Source organism: Falco naumanni, chromosome 14 (assembly GCF_017639655.2).
Source record: "Falco naumanni isolate bFalNau1 chromosome 14, bFalNau1.pat, whole genome shotgun sequence".
NCBI classification, from domain to species: domain Eukaryota; kingdom Metazoa; phylum Chordata; class Aves; order Falconiformes; family Falconidae; genus Falco; species Falco naumanni.
In genome coordinates this window covers 8,380,997-8,404,353 of record NC_054067.1, presented here as the reverse complement: position 1 = coordinate 8,404,353, position 23,357 = coordinate 8,380,997, and the positions used below count along the sequence as shown (strand labels likewise).

General features: G+C 41.2%; 1 protein-coding gene across 1 annotated transcript in view; it reads right to left on the bottom strand.

Moving 5' to 3' along the window:
* Positions 1-330: 330 nt before the first annotated feature.
* Positions 331-23,357, bottom strand: part of IL1RAPL2 (interleukin 1 receptor accessory protein like 2) — a 393,018-nt gene continuing 369,991 nt past the window's right edge. The window contains exons 9-11 of the mRNA XM_040614776.1: positions 17,917-18,060; positions 13,326-13,496; positions 331-3,938 (exon numbers count right to left, since the gene is read on the bottom strand). Coding sequence (XP_040470710.1) covers positions 3,241-3,938; positions 13,326-13,496; positions 17,917-18,060 — 1,013 coding nt within the window. The 3' untranslated portion in view covers positions 331-3,240. The remainder of the gene's footprint in view (positions 3,939-13,325; positions 13,497-17,916; positions 18,061-23,357) is intronic.

Sequence of the window (23,357 nt, the reverse complement as noted above, 5' to 3'; positions counted from 1 at the left end):
GCCTTGTGTGGCTGCAGTAGGGATGTTTGCTGCTGGGGATGCTGCTGCTGAGGATGCTGCTGCTGGGGATGCTGCTGCTGGGGAAGGCACAGCCGGACCAGCCGGCGGTGCCGACGGCTGCAGCCACACAGCGAGATGCAGCACCAAGCACCGTCAGGGCAGTGCCTCTTCCCCGACAAATCCAGCTCAATAAGGACACAGCTTGCGTGAGACAGTGGAAAGCAAACTGGCCTTATGCCCTTCTATTTCACCTAATGAGGTTCACCTGAATGAGCTAGAACATTTTTTGCCACCGAAGCCCTGACCCAGCTGCCACCACGAGGGACCCCGCTGGAGGGTGGCTATGGAGGTAATTTCCACAGTGGGACAAGCTCCCGGTCCCTGTGCCACCCATGTCCCACCGATGGACACGTTGCAGTGTTTGACAGCATTTTTGCAGACCCTTAAGTGCTACCTATGGCAACACTTGGCCTCCAGCATGTCATACTGCTGTCACATGAAAGTGAGCCAACGAGAGGCCTCCTGAGCTCAGGTCCCCACCCCCATCCTAAAAGCAGAGGGGTACAGGCGGTTCCGATTCACGTATATATTGTCGCAGTACTCAATACACACTTTGAAATCTTAAAGCAGATTGTGACTTGTCATCTATAACTAAAAGATACTGATACACAGACACACAATGTGCTTTTGCAAAATGACAGAAAAACTGTTCTTTTCATGTTACCTCAATGCAAACATGACTGCATTTTGCTTTTGAATAGCTACTGCTCTACGAGACATATTATCAACAGGTAAATGAAATTGCTACCCATATTTAGTCATTGGAAATAAAAAGAAGCAGACCAACCTGCGTATGGGTTATTTTTCTTTTGTTTTTGGAGTTTGCATGCTTAATACAGAACTAGTAGGTTTAAAATCTCACTGAACATTCTATGTGAATTAACCAGATTCTAGAGTAATCCTAGAGTGGAAAGGAAAAATAATGAAAAGTACAGCTTTTCATTTGAACATATGCAGCTCTTTTCATGCAGGGTTTTCTTTTAGGTTTTTTTTCCTTTTTTTAAATTACACTTTGCATTAAAGAACATAGCCGGTGTAAACACAGTCTGTAACACTTATAAAACAGTGCAAATTTTGTAAATTTCTGGGAGGAGCTTGAAATACATATATTTATAATGGAGTAAAATCACTTTCTTTCTCGGTAGAAAAATATGTATATTAAACACCTATATGTTTGGAACTTAACTTCACAAAAGAGCAATTTATAATCCTATACTGTGTAATAAATTAATATCTGTTCTAGATTTCCATTTACGGTGTGTGTCAAACGCATAATAATGCTAAAAAAAACCCAAGAGAAACATGTATTAGTTAGAACCCAATGAAAATCTTACAGATAATAACCGGTGTAAGAGGGCACAGAATAAAGAACGGGGGAAAGAAGCAATGGAAAAATACCGACCTCTATGAATTATTGCACATTTGAGATCATTCTCATGGCCTTTGGGCCAATTCTGGATACTTTTAAGTCTTAGGTCAGTGTTTGTTTCCATTTGACTGTAGGGTACAATTTAGGAACCACTGCAAAATGTCAAGGAACTTGTTTGCTGATGAAACCACAGGCAGCTGAGTGCAGAGTGCTAACTTTTATTCATGCAATCAAAGAGAACAACACTAAAAACATACGGAAATACAGGCAAGGTTGCCTGCCCTAAAAATGTTTTTTGGAACTTGCTCCAGCAGATCTTACTGAGACAAAACTCTCATGTCCACTGTGTTTCCATTAAAGCTGTGCCAAAACCTGCAAAACTGGCTTCTGCCTTCAATACTTAGAGTTTTTCCTTGAATACTGTTGTCTCCATGGTCTGACTCTGCAACCCTTAATCAACTGAGTATGGAAATCTCCACGAAATATACTGGTCCGAAGAAAACTCAGCTCACTGAGTAGTAATGCTTGATGCCGAGCACCTGTATAACACATCTCATCCACAAGCAGCAAGAATGCCTTCCATGAAAGATAAACGACAGTATCCTATTTGACTGATGGGAGCACTCATGTAAGTGAGAAATGCAAGACCTTGCCAGCTGCTCAGAAATATCACTTTTCACTAGTTGCACTGACAGCAGAAATATTCCTGCTTCAACTGTATTTAAAAGGTACATAAACTGACAGGTAGGTAAGCAGAGAGAGAACTGTCTCAGGTGATTATCACTGCAATTGAAGTCAGACTACTAGTAAATCTGAATAATTTAGCACTTTGCCTCTGAATATTGCTGTAGTAATTAGTTTCTATTGCTGATGTTCTCACAAAAAGGTTAATTTCAAATTGTAATTACTGATTTTGGGAAAAAAATCCTATGTAAAATGACATTGCCTGTACTACAAATCTTAAAAGAGCTCAAGAGATCTTAAGAAATTTCAAACTAATGAATTGACTAACAGATATACTTAAATTGTTTAAAAAAAGCATTAAAAATCTGCAAAAAATTGTGAAATAACCTACAACTGACAGAAAAACTGTTTAAAATCCTCCTAAACGTCTTCCAATATTCTAGTAAGTTGTTTAATAAAACCACGTTGCTAACCATTGACTAGGAATACAACATGCCTCAATAATAAAATGAAGAGATGCTGATGCGAGCAGGTGATTTATTCTGCGGTAACTGTTACTATGCACTTTATTGACAAAGCTTCCTCTGCATTGTTTCAGCTGGTCATCTTCTAAAATGTTTTTGCAAGACTATGTTACTGGGAAGGTTTCCTCCTCCTTCCTTTTGAGAATGATTCACCCCTTGTGGTCTATGCAGGAGATAATCATTTTTGTAGCATGATTAGAATTTCAAACCGTACTGAAGTCTATATGAAAAACCCAACAACTTCCATGTATTTCAAATACTATTACTTAAATATGTAAGGATGTTGGAGATCATATACAGTCACCTTTTATCCATCCCAGATTGTAAACCTACTGTAAAAGGATGGGATATGGTTTTTCTATCCCCCCTCCATTTTAAAGAAGCAATAAAACTGTACATTAAAAGACAGGAAGGACATTACTGAGTTACAAAAGAATGCCCCCTTTGTCAATAATTTGTAAATGTAAACAAAAAAGTTCAAGTAGAAAAGCAAACAAGTGTGCCGCCACTTCGAGTACGTTTTCTCACCCCATGGGGTTAGGGAATGTTCGTTAAAAATGTCTTCATGACGGTCATGAAGCATCTCAAGAGTCCTGATCTTCACTACCAAATATCACTGGTGAAGCTAAGCTCCTTCGCTGATAAAGGCAGCAATGGGTTGTTCCTGTGGAACTCCTGGGGATCCTTCATGGCACTGTTAAGAGGTAGCTGTCCGTTTAGTAGTGTCAAAGGTATGTTACAGTATGTGTGATGGTTGCTTATGGAAGCTACCGGCAACGTTGCTGCTGACACATCGTATTCATATCCTCTGCAATAATGTCTCATATGCACAGAGTCTGCTTGATGGTAATCAGTTAAATCAGCCCGCGATTCTACCAACGTGGCAGAAGTGCCCGTGACAGCAAGCGAGGGTACAGTCTGGAGGTCTCCGAAAAGGCCCTGCTCTGCAGAATCCAGGACCTGATGTCGAGACACCACCTCCTTTTTCTTCCCTGGCATTTCAAAGACTAGGCGCTTCCAAAATTTAGAATTCAGTTTGCTGCTTTTTGGTCCTTTCCACTTGATCACTGAGAGAAGTTTGATGGTGTGCTTTAAAGATTCCACTTCATGATAATTCACTTTCCCTTTTAATTCAGTACACTCAATCAAAATAACTTTGATTTCTCCACTGACTAGCATGTTATGGAGTCTGTTTTCCATCTCAAAAATACTCCATCCTCTCCTGAGAACATAGTCTGGAGTTAACACGATAATGAGTCTTCTGCTTTGTTCAACACATCTTGTGAGATCTTCAATGTAGGCTACAAATTACAGAAAGAGAGAAAGAGTAAAGAATAAAGAAGTCTATTGTATGAAAACATCAGGCTTGCAATCAAGTATAACAAAATCCTACAGCTTACTGATCCACACCATTTAAGATAAGGGGCATTTCACAATATACTCCAACAAAAATAGGATTGTGTACCACACCATATTTCTATTGATGGAGTACATATAGAAAACTCCGTAATAATATCCTCTTCCTTTACTGTTTTCCCCTGTTATCTCAACAGAATGCCATTTATATAGTAATCTCACTGTGCAGATGAAGTAGTGACTAAAAAATACACGGTTCACTTACTGAAAAAATATCGGCCAAGATCAATGTAATGTTCGTGTAATTTTTAACATTAACGCTGGTTATGATTAACATCAAATTAAGGGAAGCACACTCTGGGAAGCAGTTCTTGTGTTTTGGATGCAGGGACATGAGGGTGCTGCAGGGTGTGTGAACTGTAACTTGCAAGAGCTCAAAACCAAATCAACCTTCATCACATGCAGAACTTGTGCTATTGCATAGAAGCATCATGGTAGCTCTTTCTTCTTTATCTACTGACCACAAAGCACAATAACATTCTTTGTGGCCCAAGGGTCTGTTTTAATATCACAGACCTGTGCTTCTATGTACCCCGAAGTATTAACAGAAACTTCACAAGTGACAGGAACAAATGAAAAATTTAAACATATTGGAGGTGTTTATTTGTTGAGACATCAGTGACAAAGAAAATAGTATTCTTCTTTTATTCATGCATGCCAAGTAGTTGCAAACGGTCAGTGTAAGCAGAAATGCCAGCCCCATCGTTAGCTCCATGATGTCAGCTTACAAAATATTCTTGAAGTTGGGCTTGGATCCCTGAGTTTCACTTGTCCCAGGGATGGTAGGGAAGAGAAGACAATTACACTGGTCTGACATGGAACAGGATGGGAAAGAGATCCACTTACAAACCTGATCCAAAACCCATCCAAATGAACAGACTTCAACAAATTTCAATGGGTTTTGGGTCAAGACCAGAAAAATAAAATCACTTGGAAAAAAACCCACTAAGGTCAGAAAAGTGTTCATTGGTTGCATAGCATTACGAGTGCAAGCTTAGAGACAGCAGATAGATATATATATATGTATAATCTTTTTTTTTAAAACTACATGAACCTCTTGACCGTGCTACTTGGAACGTGCCGCCTGACAACAGAGGAGAAGCATGTGTTATAAATGAAGACTTGGACACAAGAGCTGCACAGAACATATCTTTACTCAGCACAGGGCAGGGCCTCTCTTACACACACTGCCCTCTAGCAGGAACAACAATTACAAATAACATCATTAATCAACAGCTGTTACTGCAAGACTCATTTTTATAGTCCCAGGCACCATACCACAGCATGCTTGTTCACACCACTTCCAGTAAAGTAAATAGCTACAAAATAGGCCAACAGGAACATTCTAAAATAGCTTATTTTCAAGAGATTGAAGGCATAGTTAGCATCAAATCTGCCTTTACTGATGTTTTATTTCACCACTTAGCAGCAAGAAGAATTTCTTTCACAAATGGAAAAAAGAGGCAATTGCAAACATCCCACAGACACACAAAAATTTAAGACATACACATACATTACAAATGTCTATGCAACAATCCTGACTTTTAGTTAATGTCTTATGACTCTTTAATCATGCAGCATTTACAGTTTGCTTTGCTTGGGTTTTTTTCTTCCTTAAAATATTTTATGAGGAAACCCCCCACATTGCTCTGCGTAAAACAGTTACTCATTAATGAAAAAAATTCAACACTAAAATCCATGGGAGAGGCAGCGGAGAGGGGAGAGAGTCAGCAACAATGAGAAAATGATAAGCAGAACTGGTGAAACAAAACTTAAGGAAAGGTAGAAATGTTCAATACAATGGAAAGAGATTATCCCAATGTATCAACAGCTCAGACTCTTCATTTTCTTCCTTTCTTTCTGCTCCCAAAAAGAAAGAATTTAGGTGGGAAGCTTCATCATTAGAGGTTGAATCTGCAAGATACAGTAAAACAACAAACTATCATGCATCTTTCCTGAGACATATTCATCCCTCCTTCAAACAACTCAGAACACTGCTATGTACAGACAGTTCTCTGCAGGACACAATACCGGTCAGTACCAATATCCGGGTTAGTGCTCAGCACAGCCATGCATATCCTATATGAATCCAATTAAAAACAAAACAAAACAGAAACCAACAAAACAAACAAATATTCACTCCACTTTCATCCCTTCAAAGATCCAGCGGCAATAATTTCAATAGCGACAACCCAGCAATAATCCATTATACCATCTCAATCAAAACCCCCCAGACTTTGCTTTAATCAAACAGGGAAGGAGGTGGGAAGACAGGAAGAATTCCCTATTTTCTCAGGTGGATACTTCTCCCCTCCGTGCCTCTCCCATACTTTGGCATGCCCACCTCACTGGATACTGCAGGAAGTTAGAGCTCTGTCTACAGAAGCTAACCAGACACCGTCACAAATGACACACTAGGTCGCTCCTTCAAATTCCAAATTTGCAGCTGGTTTACTGAGAGACATGGCCAATGTACAGGGGGCCTGCTGGTGCACTGAGGATAAAATACACCATATTATAGGAAAGTGGAAACCCAAATGAAAAGGCAAATGCATTTTCCAGCCATGTGGTCCAGAAGTACTTAGTACTCCCCCTAACTTCAGCTTCGGACTGCTAATAAAGGTAGGTGACAAACTCCCTGGAGCATGTGGATTTCTGTGAGCAAAAGCATGGGATTCCTGTCTTTGGAAATTCAAGTTTTATTTTTCCCAGTGGTACCAAGCTGACTGCATAAACTTGTGAGTTGCTAAATCACCCGCTCTTCTTTCTCTTCTGAATTTGAGACTGGTCAAAATATGGCAGGTTTGGTTGTCTGTCTTATTCAGCCCATTAGAAAGTATTAAATCCGAGCAATCTATATTGCAGTGTAGAATGGAGAAAGGGTTGTTTTCACCTTTCTAGTGAGTTAAGAAGTGATTGTCAGGCATCGACTCTGTTTCACTTTCAAGAAAAAAACTGAGCAGGGATTTCACAAATGGCATCACCAACTAGGATGAACTGTAAGATTCCAGCCCAACGTATTTCCATCAGGTAAACATAATTTTGCTGAAACTTCACTTTTTCTGCAGGAGATGTCAACTTCAATGATGTTTCATTTGGCGGGGGGGCAGGGAAATTGTCTTGACAAGATCAGTATGGAATTATTCATTTTTAATTCCCAAGACTGTGTTTTATCATAAACTCAAATGTAAATATGAAATGTCAGCATTAGAATTAACTGACTTGATTTTATTGAAAACAAAACAAAACAAAACACCATTTTAAATTTTGACCCTTTTTTCCTCCCTTGAAACACCACTTTGCAATATGGCACAAAAACTGTTTGCAAAACCTTAGCATTTCCCATGGGTCAAAAAAAAATAGAATTTGGGTAGCTCTGTCATTGACTTACTTACATCATGTCCAATGCAATGCCCAAGGAGGTATGCACAGCAAGAACTTTTCAACCCACAAACAAACATAGTTTTTGCATGGTTACCCTTTATAATGAAGACAAATCACCTGACAGCAAATACGTGCTCACCAAACACCATCAACATGTAACGATGCCGAACTATAGTTTGAAGCACTGAAGAAGAGAAGTCTAAGTCGTGCATCCCACTTGCAATTAAATCAAGCATAACTGCCTATTGAATCTTGAATGAGCTGCACTAACCACAAGCTGGAAGGAAACCCAGACAATCTAATATGTAAGCAGACTAAGAGCAAGGAAATTAATGAACACCATGGACACAGAGTTGCTTACACAAAGAAATGACTGACTAAAGCAGATTCAGATGATTTGCAGAAACAGTTGAGGGAGAGGGAAAGAACACCAGAAATCATATAAAGTCCTGCAGATGTTTTTGGGAGCCATGGTCTGCAGCACCACAAGAACCAACGAGCATCTACCATCAACTCCATACTGGCTGGTTCCTGGCACTCTGAAAATAACCAGCCTTTCTGCGTTTGGCAGTGTGACCATCACTTGACAAAGTTATTCATAGAAGAGTAACTCAGCCCTGGTTTCCTAACTGAATAGTTCCCAAACCCTAACTGATTACTTTAGTATAACAAAAATGATTGCATGTCTTGTTTTTCCTATTTGTCATATATCTGTTGGTTCTGTTAGCTCAGACCAGAACGGCAATGTAGCCAGAACTGCCGAAACACCGAGTGGAGTGATGGCCCCTCCCCAGAGAGCGCCCAGTCCCAGTATAAGCTAAGGGACAGCTGAGAAGTTCAACATAAAGAAACAAAGCAGATGAGCTAGGCACACTGCCCTCTCAGCATGGCACTCCCTTGGCCATCACCAGACTTTCTGTATTTGGCATCACAAAGGAAGGAGGGATTAAGGAGAAGGAAAAGATGCCAGCTCTGGGGATGTCTCCTGATGGCAGCTCTAGGGATGTCTTGCAGATCAAAGTGTCTGAAGTGGGTGATTTTGGTGAAATTGTTTTAGCAATAGATTTTGGAATAAAAATTCTAGATATTTAGAAACAAAGATTCAGACTCATACAGGTTAGAAGGGGGCTCTGGTGGTCTCCAGGTCAACACCTCACCCAAAGGAGGACGAGCTAAGATTGCTCAGGGCCTTGCTGAGTTCAGTTTTGAGGACCTCCAAGGTTGGTTGGAAGCTTCTTGTCAGTGTCTCTGGGTTCTGTTCCAGTGTCTGACCACCCTCCCGAGGAAGAAAATTTTCTGAATGTTTAAATGGAATTTTCAGTGTTGCAAGTCATACCTGTGGCCTCTTGTTCAACGACTGTGCATCTCTGAGACAAGTCTGTCTCCATCTTTGTGCTTTCCACTGGAAAGACAACAATAAGATTCCTCCCTGGGCTTTGGTCTTGTTGGCCTTTTCTTCAAGAAATATAGTTCTTTGGGGCCCTCCTCTTATACTGTGTGGTCCAGTTCCCTGGCCACCTTGGTGGCCTTCAGCAGGCTGTTACAAGGTAGCCAGCCTTTCTAGCTTTCGTTCGTATTTATTCCGCTTTCAACTGCCATTCCTCTGTATCCTTGCTACTCCTGCCAATACCTGGCATTAAGTCTCAGATTCCTATAGAGTACACAACCAGGGACTTCTGAAAGGAATTTGTGGAGCTGAGTATTGCTATTCCACATAAATGGTGTCCCATCCCTAATTAATGCTCCTTGGGAACTGCAGGCACACAGTCCAACTGGGTTTTCTTCATCCAGGAACCCAGGGAGCTGGAATTCACCAGGCAAAACCCACACAGATGGGCAGACAAAACTACAAAGTGCCAGAGCTGCAATATTGACTGTTGGGTGCTTTTTATCACATGCCTTAGGTGCTCTCCTGTCGTGCTGACAACCTCTCATTTTTCAGGTAAAAGCAAAGATTTTTATTCCATCGCTGTTGTGACTGATCTCTATAGTCTGGGCTGAGCTGGAGTGAATTGTTGGTGTTTTTTCAATCCTGTCAAGATCAAATCCACATATGCTTAGAGAGCAACTAGATGATGCTGTAATAGATTTGTATTACTGGTATTAAAAATCCAACTTGACAGTTTTGACCTCTTCACTTTCAGGGTTTAAAATAATTTGCAGTAACCATGTGCAAAAAATATCTTCCTCTGATGTAGTCCCAATTTTAGAAGGGTCAAGTGCAAATAGATCTTTCTCTCTGTAGACACATCGTCCTTAGCAAGACAGAAAGTGGCTCAGGTAAAAACCTAACTATTCCTGTTTCCCCCCTACCCCCCACAACTACTTGGTCTCCTCAGGTGAATCAGAAAGCTCACAGGGCTTGAGCGTGCTTGCTGTGGGAAAGGGCTTGTTAAAAAAGCCCTGGAAACTAATAGGGTGTAAAAAATTCTAACTGCTAAAGAACTTCACTAACAACTGCAACCACGTCTTAGGCATCACAGCCTCATACAGGCTAACATGCTCAATTATGCCTCTAGTTACCTAGGCAGGAAGGTATACGTGCTGTCAGCTTCGATAGAATGAAGAATACTCACTCTGTTAAGACCAAAGAATATTCTTTTAAGAAAGAATAGCTGCTGTAGCACTTCCTACAACATGCGACTCAAATCCTGGGTTACAAACTTGGTATTCCTGCTTACCCAGCACACCGCATGACACGTCTCCCTGCTGTGTCGCCCCTCGTCTTCCAGCCTCCATGGCGGCGGGGGCTTCTGCATGAGCAAGAACACAGAAGCGGTGGCTGCTTGAGCCACGTTTCCACCTTGCCATTTCAGGGACCCGGCTCCATCTGTGCTGCTCTCAGGCAGCACCAAGACAGTCACTTCACGGTGGTTCTCCCACTAGGACAAAACGCTCCACTGGGATAACAGTTCTATCCCGGCAGAGCACAGAAACTACTGCAAAACGTGACTCAGCCCCATCTGACCTGAGCTCTGGATGCCAGGGATCTGTTTCCCAATGGTGAAGAGGTGGCCTCAGTCCCCACAGCCATCGCCCCTGTCCTCCTGGGGACAGCAACAATCACTCCACGGGCATCCCTGAATCAGACGGCCCTCAGCGCAGAGCTGGAATGCAGGGCTTGGATGTCCAGTAGGAAGGAGTTCCTTGCTGGGTGCGCACGTCCCAGCTAAGGTGCATCTGGCTGCAATCTCTCAGCAGCACAGGACATGCAAAGCCTATCACAGTTTTTCCCCAGATGTTAGAGATGAATCAGCTGGGCAAAACCACAATCAAACTTGCCCCTGAGTTTTTTCTGAAATCAGCTTTTTAGTTTGTTCAGAGACGTGTGCGAGAAAGTTAAAGAAATACTATTTAACAAATCTATTTTTTGCTTGCTCTCAAATCCAAGTAGCAGCTGTACGTACCGCTTCATGCCAGGAAGGAAGCACAATAATACACACCCTCCTGTGGCAGCACCTTAAAATTGCAGAGATTATATAAAACAACCAGCCTTACAACACGCACCTTCTTTGCTGCCCTAGTGGAATGGCACACATTTAAGTACACAAGACACAGAAGAAAACACATGAGAATGGAGAGTGGGAAAGCATTACATTACGCCCAGTTATTTACATCAAAAGATGAAGAAATACAGTACGTGTGAGAATAAATATTTCCTACAACAAAAAATAACTGATCAAACCCCCATTTTTCTATAGAAATCTACCTTGAAGAGCCACGTATTTTGTCATATCTGCCACATTTTGAGAGAGTCACTCTAAAATACATTATGTTTAGCTCTGAAGTTTCTAGCAGGTCCATACCACACCGCACTGCCTGCTCTCTTCAGTAGGCACTGCAAGTCTTTGTAAGACTGGTGAGCATTAGCAGAACACAGCCACTTCTCCAGAGCACACCGAGATATTACAAATACAGAGCCTGAGTCTTCCCTGCTTCCCCATCACCTCTCCCTCCCTCTTGCCCCTCGAAATAAAGTGCCTTCACCCCCATCTTTTTCAAAGCTAAAGCACGAAAATCACATTCATTCCAGTTCCACGTTTTATTCTGCATTGTCATTACGTCTGATTAAGCGTTCTTGAAGTGCCATGTGTTAGAATCAGGCCCTTTCATAATACTGAAGAAGTGAGTTTGAGAGGAAAAAAAAAAAAGCTATTAAATCTGTGAATGTTCATAAATGACAACTGACATTTTCAGGTACCCTACATTTTCAGGAGAGGTTTAATGAATACCCAAAGTGATGACAAGTATTTGCTGAGCGTCTGACTGACAAAAATAGACAAAAATTAAATACCATGATGGCTGGTACAGCAATTGGAAAGAAAAATCTCATTTCAGATTAATCTGTGCTTCAGTATAGTTATCACTGAAGGACTAGCTTTATACTCTTCAATTCACTGGTATAATTGCTATGTATAAGCACTATATTGCTGGATATGAAACAACTATTTACAACAGTTCTGTGATTTTTACTACAAAAAAAAGATGTATTTTCTCCTAATAATATCTAAAAAATCAGTACTACTTGCTTGTACTGTCAGAAATAAGAAGACTGTGAGCCATGTCCCCTTTCTGGAATATGTCACTAAGGGAGTAAAACTCTTATCTTGCCGGGGCAGGGCAAAAGGAAGAGGGAAGCAGCTCTAACACAGGAGCTGCAAATGCACATGATAAATTCAAGCCACTACATGGGACTTTGCATGATCTCTGACTCCAGGATTCAGAGCTCTGTTTCCAGCTCCCTTGAATGTCAGAGAAGTAGGCTCCAGCTCCCGGGGCAGGCACAGGGGTTTGGCAGCAGCAAGGCAGCAGTTTCAATTCTTTTGGCAGGCAGGTTGCTAATGCAGCCATGTTCTAGCTGTTTCATGTTTAGGGACATCTGTTCCAGCACAGGCATTGCTTCGTTTTTGTGTTCGTATTTCCTATGCAGTAGCATATACAGAGAGAAGTTCATATTCCCTTCTAATGTTTTTCATGGAGGTGATTTGCAGACAGAATTGGTAAAAAAAAGCCTATTTTATACAAGGGTAGCATTTCAAATAAATGTGATATTAAAGCAAACATACTGTGCATTCAAAATTCATAAACATGATGCATATGATTCCTGGTCTCATTTGACTTCTCCAAAAATAAATCTGGAAGAAGAGATACCATAACTACAGCTAGGAAGGCATTAACTATCGGTACAGACATCCAAAGGTGCTGCTAAATCTTCAGGCATGGCAGCAAAACTGATTTGAAATGGACAACTGTATTTCACCATCAGCATGGAAAACAGCATCAGCTTACTGGGCTGTACATAGTCCTCTGAAGAATTAGTATTACTTACATAATACCAACACTGCTCAGAAATGCAATACTTGATCAAAACTCTAATGAAAAAAACTGCACTTATACCATTAACTGGGAAACTATTGTAGCTGATTTATGAAACTACAAGGTCAGGGAAAAAAACCCAAAAGACAAGGGAAAGATGACATTTACTTGTAAAGCTGCTGTGGACAAACATATAATTACCGGGGAAAAAAATAACAATCCCATTTTCAATGTTAAAACAAACACTATAAAATCTGTTTGGGAAGTTTCCTACTTAGCTACCTGTGTCTGACGTAGAGATTTTGGACTACAGTGTTGCTTGCAGTGCTGCAGCATTCCCTGTAGGAAGGTCCAGCTCCTGCCTCCCCTGAAATCAATGGCAATTCCCTCTGATTTCAGTGGTGCAGGAACAAGCTCTAACCTAGAGCTCAAATTTGCAGTACTGAGAAAACTTTTCCAGTCCTCACAACCACTTTACAATGACAGGTTTCCCGTATCTACTACTTATCGCACAGTCCAGGTCTTCATGACATATCAGAGGGAATTAAAACCCAAAGGTCAGAAATACTTACTTCCACTAGGGATCAGGTCCCTATCTGGAATGAAGAGCTTATATCCATAGTGCTTTTCTAGAACATCTGGCAGAATTTCAAGTGCAAACTGCTCCTCTTCGTTATTATCACAATCTAATGCATCAGGATCTACTTTGGTGTATGAAAGATATGCATCATACTCCTTGTTGTCTGTAAGAAAACAAATTCATGTTCAGCCTGCTGTTTGCAAGACCATTATAAAGAATACAGGAAAGTACTAGGAAATCGTATTATTCCTTGAAACGATCAAGCATTTCCCAACAAAACTGGGATTTTTCACAGGAACATATAATCTGGCTTCCACAGAGAAATTTTTCAGATCCAGACAAAGGACATCCTTTTAGTTTTCTTCTGCATGTTGAGCTAGTTAGTAGCTCCGCTTCATGTGGTCACTGTATACATTTCACATCTGAAAAGATCGCGGGAAAAATTTTGATACAAATACTAAAGCTGGAACTTTTTATTTTAATCCTTTACATATGGCTAATGGAAATCTTTCAACTCCTATGCCTCGAGAGTGCTATGATTATGTGGACGTTCTGAGCTTGGAACAGATTTTGACCCTGGAAAGTTTTAAGCAGGGAAAACTTTCTTGCACTAATAATTGTGTGAAAATACATGACTTAACTCAAATGAAAATCAATTACACAGAAAGCAATGACAAAAAAAAACAGTCCAAAGCATTTTTTTCCGAAAATCTTGCAGTTTTTTAAACCAATATCTTAATTTCAGAGGTCACTTGATCCAGGACACTTTTAATACTTGGGGTGCACAGAATGACAGAGAGAAATAATTCCAAGAGCAAACGGGGCACAGGGGGAGACTTGCCCTGCTTTCTGCCTGCAGCTCAGGGGTGGAGGCAAAGCCTCATCGAAAGGTGGGGGCAGGCGGTGGGTGACAGAGGGTCCCAGGCAACACCACGTGAGGACAGCAGGGCTGCAACACAGTGGTTTAGCTAGAAAGGTCATCACACCTCCTGCCCCCCCTGCACAGCACTGGGGCTTGTCTCCAGCTCTCTGCATCTGAAACGTGGAGCAAAGAGCTGGTGACTGTGCCAGGAACAGAAGTGACACCACTATCAAGCTTGGGATCCATGCTGGGATCAGACTTCGTGACATTTCTCTTTACTATTCCTCTACAGTAATGAAAAACAGTATATTGAAAAAGTCAATCTTCAGCAATTCCGTCTCTAGGGAAGAGCACAGCAGCCATAATTTAAAGAAAATGAAAAATAAAATAGTTAATGCTGTGAGTTAATAGTTAATGTGCAAAACTGCATGAATGGAGGATTGCTGGGTACCAATTATCTGTAAAGAATAGCACACATGAAAGATAATTAAAGCAGTTAAAAATAATCAATGTAGTCTGATAAAAAGAAAAAATAGCTAATCACAATACAATACATTCCTTGATGACCTTGAAACGATGGTTACTTTCTTTAATTCTTGACACAAAGCCAGGCCCATGAGGGTCAGAGCTACAGACAAAACACATGAATAATTACACGTTTCTAAAAGGCAATTTGCCTAGTGTCACCATAGCTGTATGGGAGGATGTCCACCTGGCTTTGCAGATATTTCTCTGAAATCAACAACACACAAAAAATAGTAGTTACTGATAGAAAGATGACAGAAGAACAAACAGCAAGGAAATAAAGGCCAGCCAGCTTTGAAGGCTTGTCCAAAACCTGCTACCCTGTCCGTAATGAAGCCTGCTAAAACCTTTTAAGAGAAGCCAGCTACCAAGCGATCTGGGAGGCAAATATCCCTGCAACATTTCAGAACTCTGCAAAGGCAGCAGAGCAAAGCCCAGAGCACTGACGTGCCTGCTTACGAAGCAGGCTGTGTGCAAGCAGTCCCCGAGCCTCCTGCCCCTTCCAGCTGCCTGCCCACAACGGCCCTCTCCAGTCACCTCTACTCACAGCACGAGCAAGCAAGACACAGGCAGAACCAGTTCCCCCGGGCTCCCCTGAGTCCGTACGCTTGCGTTACATCTCTGCGCTCTCAACTGCCTCTTTGCAAGCTTCACATACACAGAACGTAGCAGAAGGACCTACCCATGCCTGCCCACCGCTTGCTCTGTCTGCTTGGGATGCAGCGCTGTTTGGAGCCATTGTCTAGATGGCCTCCCTTAATCCGCAGTATCATTTTCTCTTGAAAACAATGCTACGCACAACACAGGAAGGGAATGCATCCAACATTGCTTACACAGGGTATTTTTAGAAATAGGAATATAGCAAATGTGCTGAGTACCAAATCTATTTTAAAGAAATACATGTATAAATGGAAAATGACCCTGCAATTGCATCTATACAGTTAACTGCTCATGGGAGCTCTGTATGTTCCCGCTATAGCCTACATAAGTAGAAAGAAACGTCCCTGTATATGCTTTCCCTTCAGCAATATTCTGCCTCCATCTTTCATTCTGCAGGATCAGAATGAGACACGCAGCTGCAATAGTTCTAAAATCATGCACTGGAAAAATAGAAGGTTGTTTTCAGAATTAACAAGCACATAAAATCCCCTATGTACTCATGGGCCTTCATCTAAAGAACTACAAAATAATATTGTTTCATAAATTAAAAAGTGACTAAACCAAGGAATTTACATGAATAAAAATGCAGCAGCTTCACACTGAAAACACAAGATAAATGAATCAAAGCAATCTGGAGGAAGTTACCCCTTTGGGTCACTTTTTGTTGGTGTGAACAAGGGAGGTTATGTTGCTATAACCCCAAGGTGTTAGAGGTAAATTACTTTCAAAAGCACAAAATCTCCCCCTTCACTTTCTCCTAGGTATCAGTATAAATATTGTGCAGTACTGTATAGAATGAAAAAAGCATCATTTTAGGTTTTTCCCACTCACAGATGAAGACTGAGAAAAAGGAAGTGCCCTGCCTCCGTTCCTGCCATTTATCATTCCTCATTCTAAAATCCCCTGGATATCGTTCCGCCCATTCTCCAAAACTCCTATGGCTTTCATTGTGGTGAGACATTTTCACACCATATCTCCCCCGTGTTAAACAGAAACATTTTATTATTTTGATAACAGGAATGCTAACTGCCTAAAGTAACATGTCTGTGCAACTGCACACTGTTTTGGCACAGTAGGGGAAATGTGGTCCCTGCTCTTTTTTTTCAATTACATTATTTTTTCTAGATGTAATACCATTCCAGACTGCCTACATGACTCATAAGTGTTGCAGTGGGCTACAAAAAGTACCTGTACTCAAACACGGAACTTTAGATCTTTAGCAGATATTAGTTATATGCATACTAATAACATGTTAATTATGCTATAATAGAAGTGTTAAGGATATAACAATGGGATTTAAAGCACTTGGATTTAGTTTAGCAGGGCTTACTCCAGTTTCATAGGAGCAGGAATGTTCTATATTCAGGAGAATTAAAGTTTCAATTTAAAAATACATGTTTAGCTTTAGGCACCAAAAAGAATATATACTAGTGAGGGGGGAAGTGGCAGGGAAGAATGATGAAAAACAGCCTATTTTATTCCTAAACGTTCTCTCCAGGCAAACCGTAAGTTTCCACTAAGTTGTTTACAGTCTGTGAATTAGCTGAGATAACTAGTTAGCCTTAATAATCGCCTCTCACTAGTTACTGGAGTTAGTTGGCAGCCTGAAGACAATTAAATGGAAATATTTAATGAAAAATATCTGGTGAAAGGGCTACCCACATACTGTATGGCTGTCAGGAGAAGTGATCCTGGACACATGTAGCACTGGGACACGTGAACATGAAGAGTTCTCTCGGGGCATCAGCTCACAAATGACATTCGAGCCTTTTTAACAGACTCATGAATAATTCTTCCACTCCCATTTGCTTATCACACAGCCCAGTGACATTTCAGTGAAAACAAATCATTGGTTTCAGGCTGCTTTGGGAGGTCTTAGGGTTTTACACTGTTGGGTACTGTGTTGGGTTTGGCTGGGACAGAGTTAATTCCCTTCACCGTGGCTGGTACTGGGCTGTGGTTGGATCCTGCTGGAGCAGCGCTGCTGACACAGGGGTGTCTTCGCTATTGCTGAGCAGGGCTGGCACAGAGCCAGCCAGTGGGCTGGGGGGCACAAGGAGCTGGGAGGGGGCACAGCCGGGGCAGGTGACCCCAGCTGGGGGAAAAAGGAAGAGCGAGGGGGGGGACACATTCAGAGTGATGGCTTTTATCTTCCCAAGGCACTATCATGGGTGCTGGAGCCCTGCCTTCCTGGGCATGGCTGAGCACCCGCCTGCCCATGGGAAGTGCTGAATGAACGCCTGGCTTTGCTTTGCTTGCACACACGGCTCTGGCTTTACCTGTTAAACTGTCTTTATCTCAACCCACGAGTTTTCTCACTTTTACTCTTCTGATTCTCCCCCATCCCACTGGGGCAGGGAAGGAGTGAGTGGCTGTGTGGGGCCAGCTGGGGTTAAACCACACCAGATGCTTAGTAGTTTGAACTTAAACTAGCAGCAGGTAACTTTTGGGATTCATTTCAATCTAGAGGCTTCATCACTTCAGGTCTCTGAAATATTTCCATTGCATATATTGAGTTTCCTGAGCAACTGCTTACCATCAGCTGCTTCGTCTCCTCCAAAGTTCTGTCTGTAGAACAGCATTAACTCTATGTTGTAGCACTTATAGATGGTCACAAGTAAAATAAGCAGAAGAAGGATGGCTCCCAGTCCTCCAGCAAGCTCTATTTTGTAGATCAAATCTAAAATTAGCAAGGAAAGACAAAAAGGTTATGATCTTTCCGAGCTTTATTTGCTCTAATCCACTGTACAATTCCACATAAGATTGTGCAGCTTCCAATTATAACCACTGTTACATTAAGGATGCCTATTTTTTTTGTTGATTACCTATTACTTAACTTTACCCATTTACTCCATCTACTGCTCATCTGAAATAACCATCCAGAATGCATTTGAGGCTATAATCATAATTCTTCTACAAGGGAAATATGTAGTGATTTTACACTCAGGATTAATCAACTTGTAATGAGCTTGTGGAGTTTGAAACTTCTGTATTAGCAGAGTGCATCAAATGCTGTATGAAGCATGTGAGAATAGATATACTAGACATGTTGTACACCATTTGGGAGGCTCTAGTCCCCTCAAAATTATTAAACTTTGGTTTTATATTTGTGAAACCAGTGCATCAGATTTTGTGAGTTGCCAAGCCAGGACTTCAGCTGAATCACTGGAGAGTGAACTGAGCATCTGGAATGCCCAAGATAGTGTGAGGTGCCAGAAGCACACATCAGGCTGCTAAGAGCCACTTTGTTTGAGTTGTGATGGCTACTAACGGGGTTCTCACATGTTTGTTTAGTACACATTATACTTTAATGGGAACTAGTGCTAGTTAAAATTTCCTACTGGGATGCTTTTGTTAGGAAACATCACAAGCAGTTTGTTTCAAAGAACTTCAGAAATTCATCCAAAGGCGATTATCCATCTTTTACAGCTGGGGAAATAGAGGCGTAGAAAAGTGAAGCAACATGTTCAAGGTCATTCAGCAAACCAGCAACAGAATGGGATAAAAACCTCTGAATACCAGTCCAATGCTCTACCTGATGTAAGACACTAACTTTAACAGCATTGCTCTGTAGCCTGAAATGTCCTCTGAACACAATATTGCTTGCCACACCACTTGGCATATTGCTTAGCCATAAAAGACAAAAGATGACAATTTGACAATAGTTACCTCTAACAGCCTATATTAGTTTAGATAAGACGTCACGAAGATATTTGCTGTTGTTATAAATACAATGTGAAGATGTAAAAACTGTAATAGAGGCAAGACAGTTTTTGTGATCTTTACGCTTCTAAAACTTAGGTCAGAAAAAATTACTGGTATGTCATTTGTGTCATTTTTCAAGCTAAAAGGCAAACTAGTCGTGTATCTTTTGGGGTTATTCTTGCCTTGCCATGCCTTGTGTTTCAATAATTAACATCAGATGTCAAACTATTCTCAGTTTACAGTATCTCTGATGTCTGTGTGGTAAGAAGTCACGGACTAATAGATGGAAAAAGTCTATCATAATAGCTATTTCATCTCTCTGAGAACCCAGGGAATTCATGGGACTTTTATTACACTGAACAATAAAGTTAGCATATGCTCGGGGGATAAATCTTGTCAAAGGGAGAATAGAGTTGGTTAAAATCACTTTTCAAGGAAAAAAAACTTTTTTTTTTGGTATGAATCTTTTTTTTGCTAGGAAAGTGAGATGATGGCAAAGCTGCCAGCTTGCAAGGACAGAAAATGCTAAGCCTTGATCATCATCATCTGCAGCCCACAAAGGACTTCTGTTCACTTGTACAGTATCGAGCAAAACCATAAAATCCAGCTCAAAAGGCAGAATCAATCTGCTTTTGCATGTCCAGTATTTGTCCTACTGCCCCACAAACTCTCCTAGCATCCAGACATAAGGATGCAGAAAGCCAAGTCTTTTGGGCCCCTTATTTCCATTCCAAGGTAAATGCAATGAAAAAAAATCCAGAATGTTCGGTTTTTTTGCCTCTTCCAGCTCTTAGTCTCTGCCTCTGATTAATGCCTTACTCCTCATGTGTCCTCGCTGTGGTCAGTAGGGAAGGCAGCACACCCAAGGAAAGGGGTTAAGTCTGGGCTTTATGCTATAATAGTGACAAAAAAGCAGTAAAAAGTAATATTCTGATAGTTTCTAATGTAAAATAATATAAAAGGACTTAGCTACAATGCATCACATAGGATTATGGTCTTTGAAATACTAGAAGTCTCATAACACCTAATAAATGAGAGACAACTATATTTTAAAAGGTTCCTCATCATTTAGTACTGTACCAGTATCAACAAAACCCCCCAAAAAATTAGTTTCCTGCATGTCTTGAATAAAGGCAGCCTCCTTGAAATAAATGGTGAGGAAACATCATTATAATATTTACTTTTACCTAAATTCTTTCCACTAAAAGCACAGCTTGATTTTATTCTGCAGTTCCTGACAAGTTATTAATGTTCCAGGACAGTTATACTATAGACTGTACAGACTTCAGTCACTAAAATACTGGACTGTTTCCAAATTAATCTGAAGGCAATCCAGAAGTATTTCCACAACTAAGGGACAAGTAGGTGTATGTTGTGCTTCCACGTAATCTGAGCACCAAGCATGCTAGGACAGAATGGAGGAAAAAACAAAAGCAAATGCAGGATCATCCAGAACTTATTTCTGAACTGCTTGAAAGCAAGTAACAATGTGGTCCTGAATGAAGTCAGTGAGGAAGATAGCAGGCAGTGGTATTCAGATCTCAGGGACATGCCCGATTCTGTCTTTGCATTGGTAGCTTTTGGTGTTCAAAACTGGATTTGGTTCTTTTTCAGTCAAAAAAAACCCAACAAAAACCCTAAATGATGATGCATGCTCTGGGGCTACCAGTACACTGGCGCTGTGCAAACTGCACTTCTGTATTCTCCAAAAGCATGTGTAAGGACCATACCACTAATTACAGTAAAAGACTTCAACATATTTTACCTTAATTTTACCTTAAATATTTGAACAGATCCTTTTTCTTCCTTAAAGCAAAGTACGTGCTTAAAAATAACCTCCTGATGTCAAGAACTAACTCTAGAAACTCTTACACAACAGCTATAACTTGGATTTGGGGTTTATTCCTTGTTTTTTTATCCAAGCCTTCCTAGCTTAGCAGACTCATGACTCATGCTAGGTTGTGTAGACCTGATACGCTGCAATCACACCTTTGAAGAGAGGGCAGACATGACCTACAGCACTGTGACAACTGGAGCCAAACTGGAGCTACAAGCGCCTCTGGCTGAGCAGGGGTAAGGCAGCCCTCCGCAGGGAAGGCTTTGGAGGGAGGGAGAGTTCTCTGGCCCAGAGATCCGTGATTCCTCTTTGCCAGGAGCCTCGGCATTTCGAAAGCTGCAGCACATTACAACAGGAATCCACGATCCCTTCTTTGACAGGCACCAAAGATGCTGGTCAACAGCTGTCTATCAGTCCTGCCCTAAAACTTGTCACAGGTCAGTAAAACCAGCAGTATTTCCTGGCTCATAATGCTCCACAGTCAAATCCAAGCTGGAGAAAGCTAGGACGAGAAGTAATTATATCAAGCTGCAGAAAGGAAAGGTTTGGTCAAGTATTTGTAAAAACTTAATAAATAACAAACAGGACAATGGGACAGGCAGTCAAAGGACACAGTAAAAATACTGTGGTTACTTTAAATGACACTTTAATAGTTGAAAATCAACTGTTGAGAATGCCTGAGGGAAATATAAGCTTTCTACAGCCACAGTGCAGAGAGAAATGAAATAGTAGCTGAGAAGTGATCCTTTCCACCTCCAGATTCTGTATTCAGCAGTGCTTCTTCCATAATTTCAGCAGAGCTCTGAAATATCTGCATTTTCTTGTTATAAAACCCCCTAGTTTGTTATTATAATATATGCAACACAGCTGAACATTTAACAGCGGCAACATAGAAACACTATCAGTTGTATATTTATGAGGTTCAGTGGATGGAAAGGTAGAATGCTTTTGCAGTGAAGAGGCTAATCCTTCACCATGATGACCAGATTCCTTAATTAAAGTTGTGACATCCTGTCAGTTCCAATGTTAAATATACGTTTGTGTGTGTTCCACACCACACCTCCAGGCCCTTGTTTCTCAGAGTGGTTTGCACCTTCCGTATTGTGTTTTATCCCATCACTTAGTGTAAAACATAACCTACGCTACGCCCTTCTTTCTGGGAGGATGTAAAACTCTCACATACATAGAAAAGTGTGTAAGTAGGACTTGGTTCCACTGATTTTGACAGGACTGCATACTGTACTTTCACACATATAACCTGTGGGTCACATGAAAGAAGAGCAAAAAGCTCTTCTTTGTCCCGATACCGCCCCTCCCTCACCTTTCGTTTCATACAGATTACAGCCATGAAACGCAGCATTTAGCGTCCAGCATGCCTTTAGGTGAACCGATGACTATAGCTGTTTTCTAGAACGGCAGTGCCCCATCCAGAGGGGCCTTGGCTGGTTCTCCTGTTCCTCTGCCTGGCCCTTAGTTCACTTGTCCCACGGTGATGTCTACCCTAGGCTCAGAGGTCAATCTCAGCAGGCTCAGGTACTAACAGTACGTTTAAACCTTCTCCAAATGGTGACGCTTCTGTGGGCTTTGGCTGCAGCTGTGATAATGGAAAACCCTGGCTTTGTTAACCGACACTAAGGCTGCAACCCACTACCTGCTGAGAATCACGTCCTTTGCCTTAGTGCTCTGAAAGTACACAAAGGACTGGAGCAGCACCTGCAGGTGCACCTCATGAAAGCATTTCTTCTTCTCCTCTTTTGGTAAATTAATTTACAGCCAACAATAATGGCAGAGATCTGGGACAGTGGATTAACTCTTCAGTCAGTCTCCTGGGATGAGGGCTCTGTGGTTTCCCCTTACCTCTTTATCCCCAGTGTGTAGCCTTTGTTTTCCCAACAGTTGCTTTTGTACTACTTAACACATGCTATCTTAGAGAGATCACCATCAAACTTAAATGTCACCCTACTTATGAATAGCACAGGTGACTGAACAAATATAAGAACTGTAATGAGATAGTTACACTCCTTACGATAATGACTTCTACAACCAGCAGAGCAGAGTAGCACCTTTTAATCTGGAACATTCAAACCCAAATGGTTTCCTTTCTCCTACAAATAACTTGTCAGTAGTGGTATTCCCAATTCCAGATACAGTACCAAGCAAAGCAACCACGATGGAGTAATTTTCCACTGATTTATAGCTCCCATTGCAATATTTTCACTCCCAATGCAGTTAGAAATTAAAATGCATGGCAACTGTTCAAAGATTGCTGTTTAAACAGCAAAGCCAGGAACTAGAGAAATATGTGAACATCTGACCTCACTGCTGAGGTACCTATTCTAAGAAATGCACATCTTAATTCACACAATTATCTCTGATTTAGTCAGCCAACTCTGGGTCAGACTCATACGTTGTTCAGACCAGAATACTTCCACTGA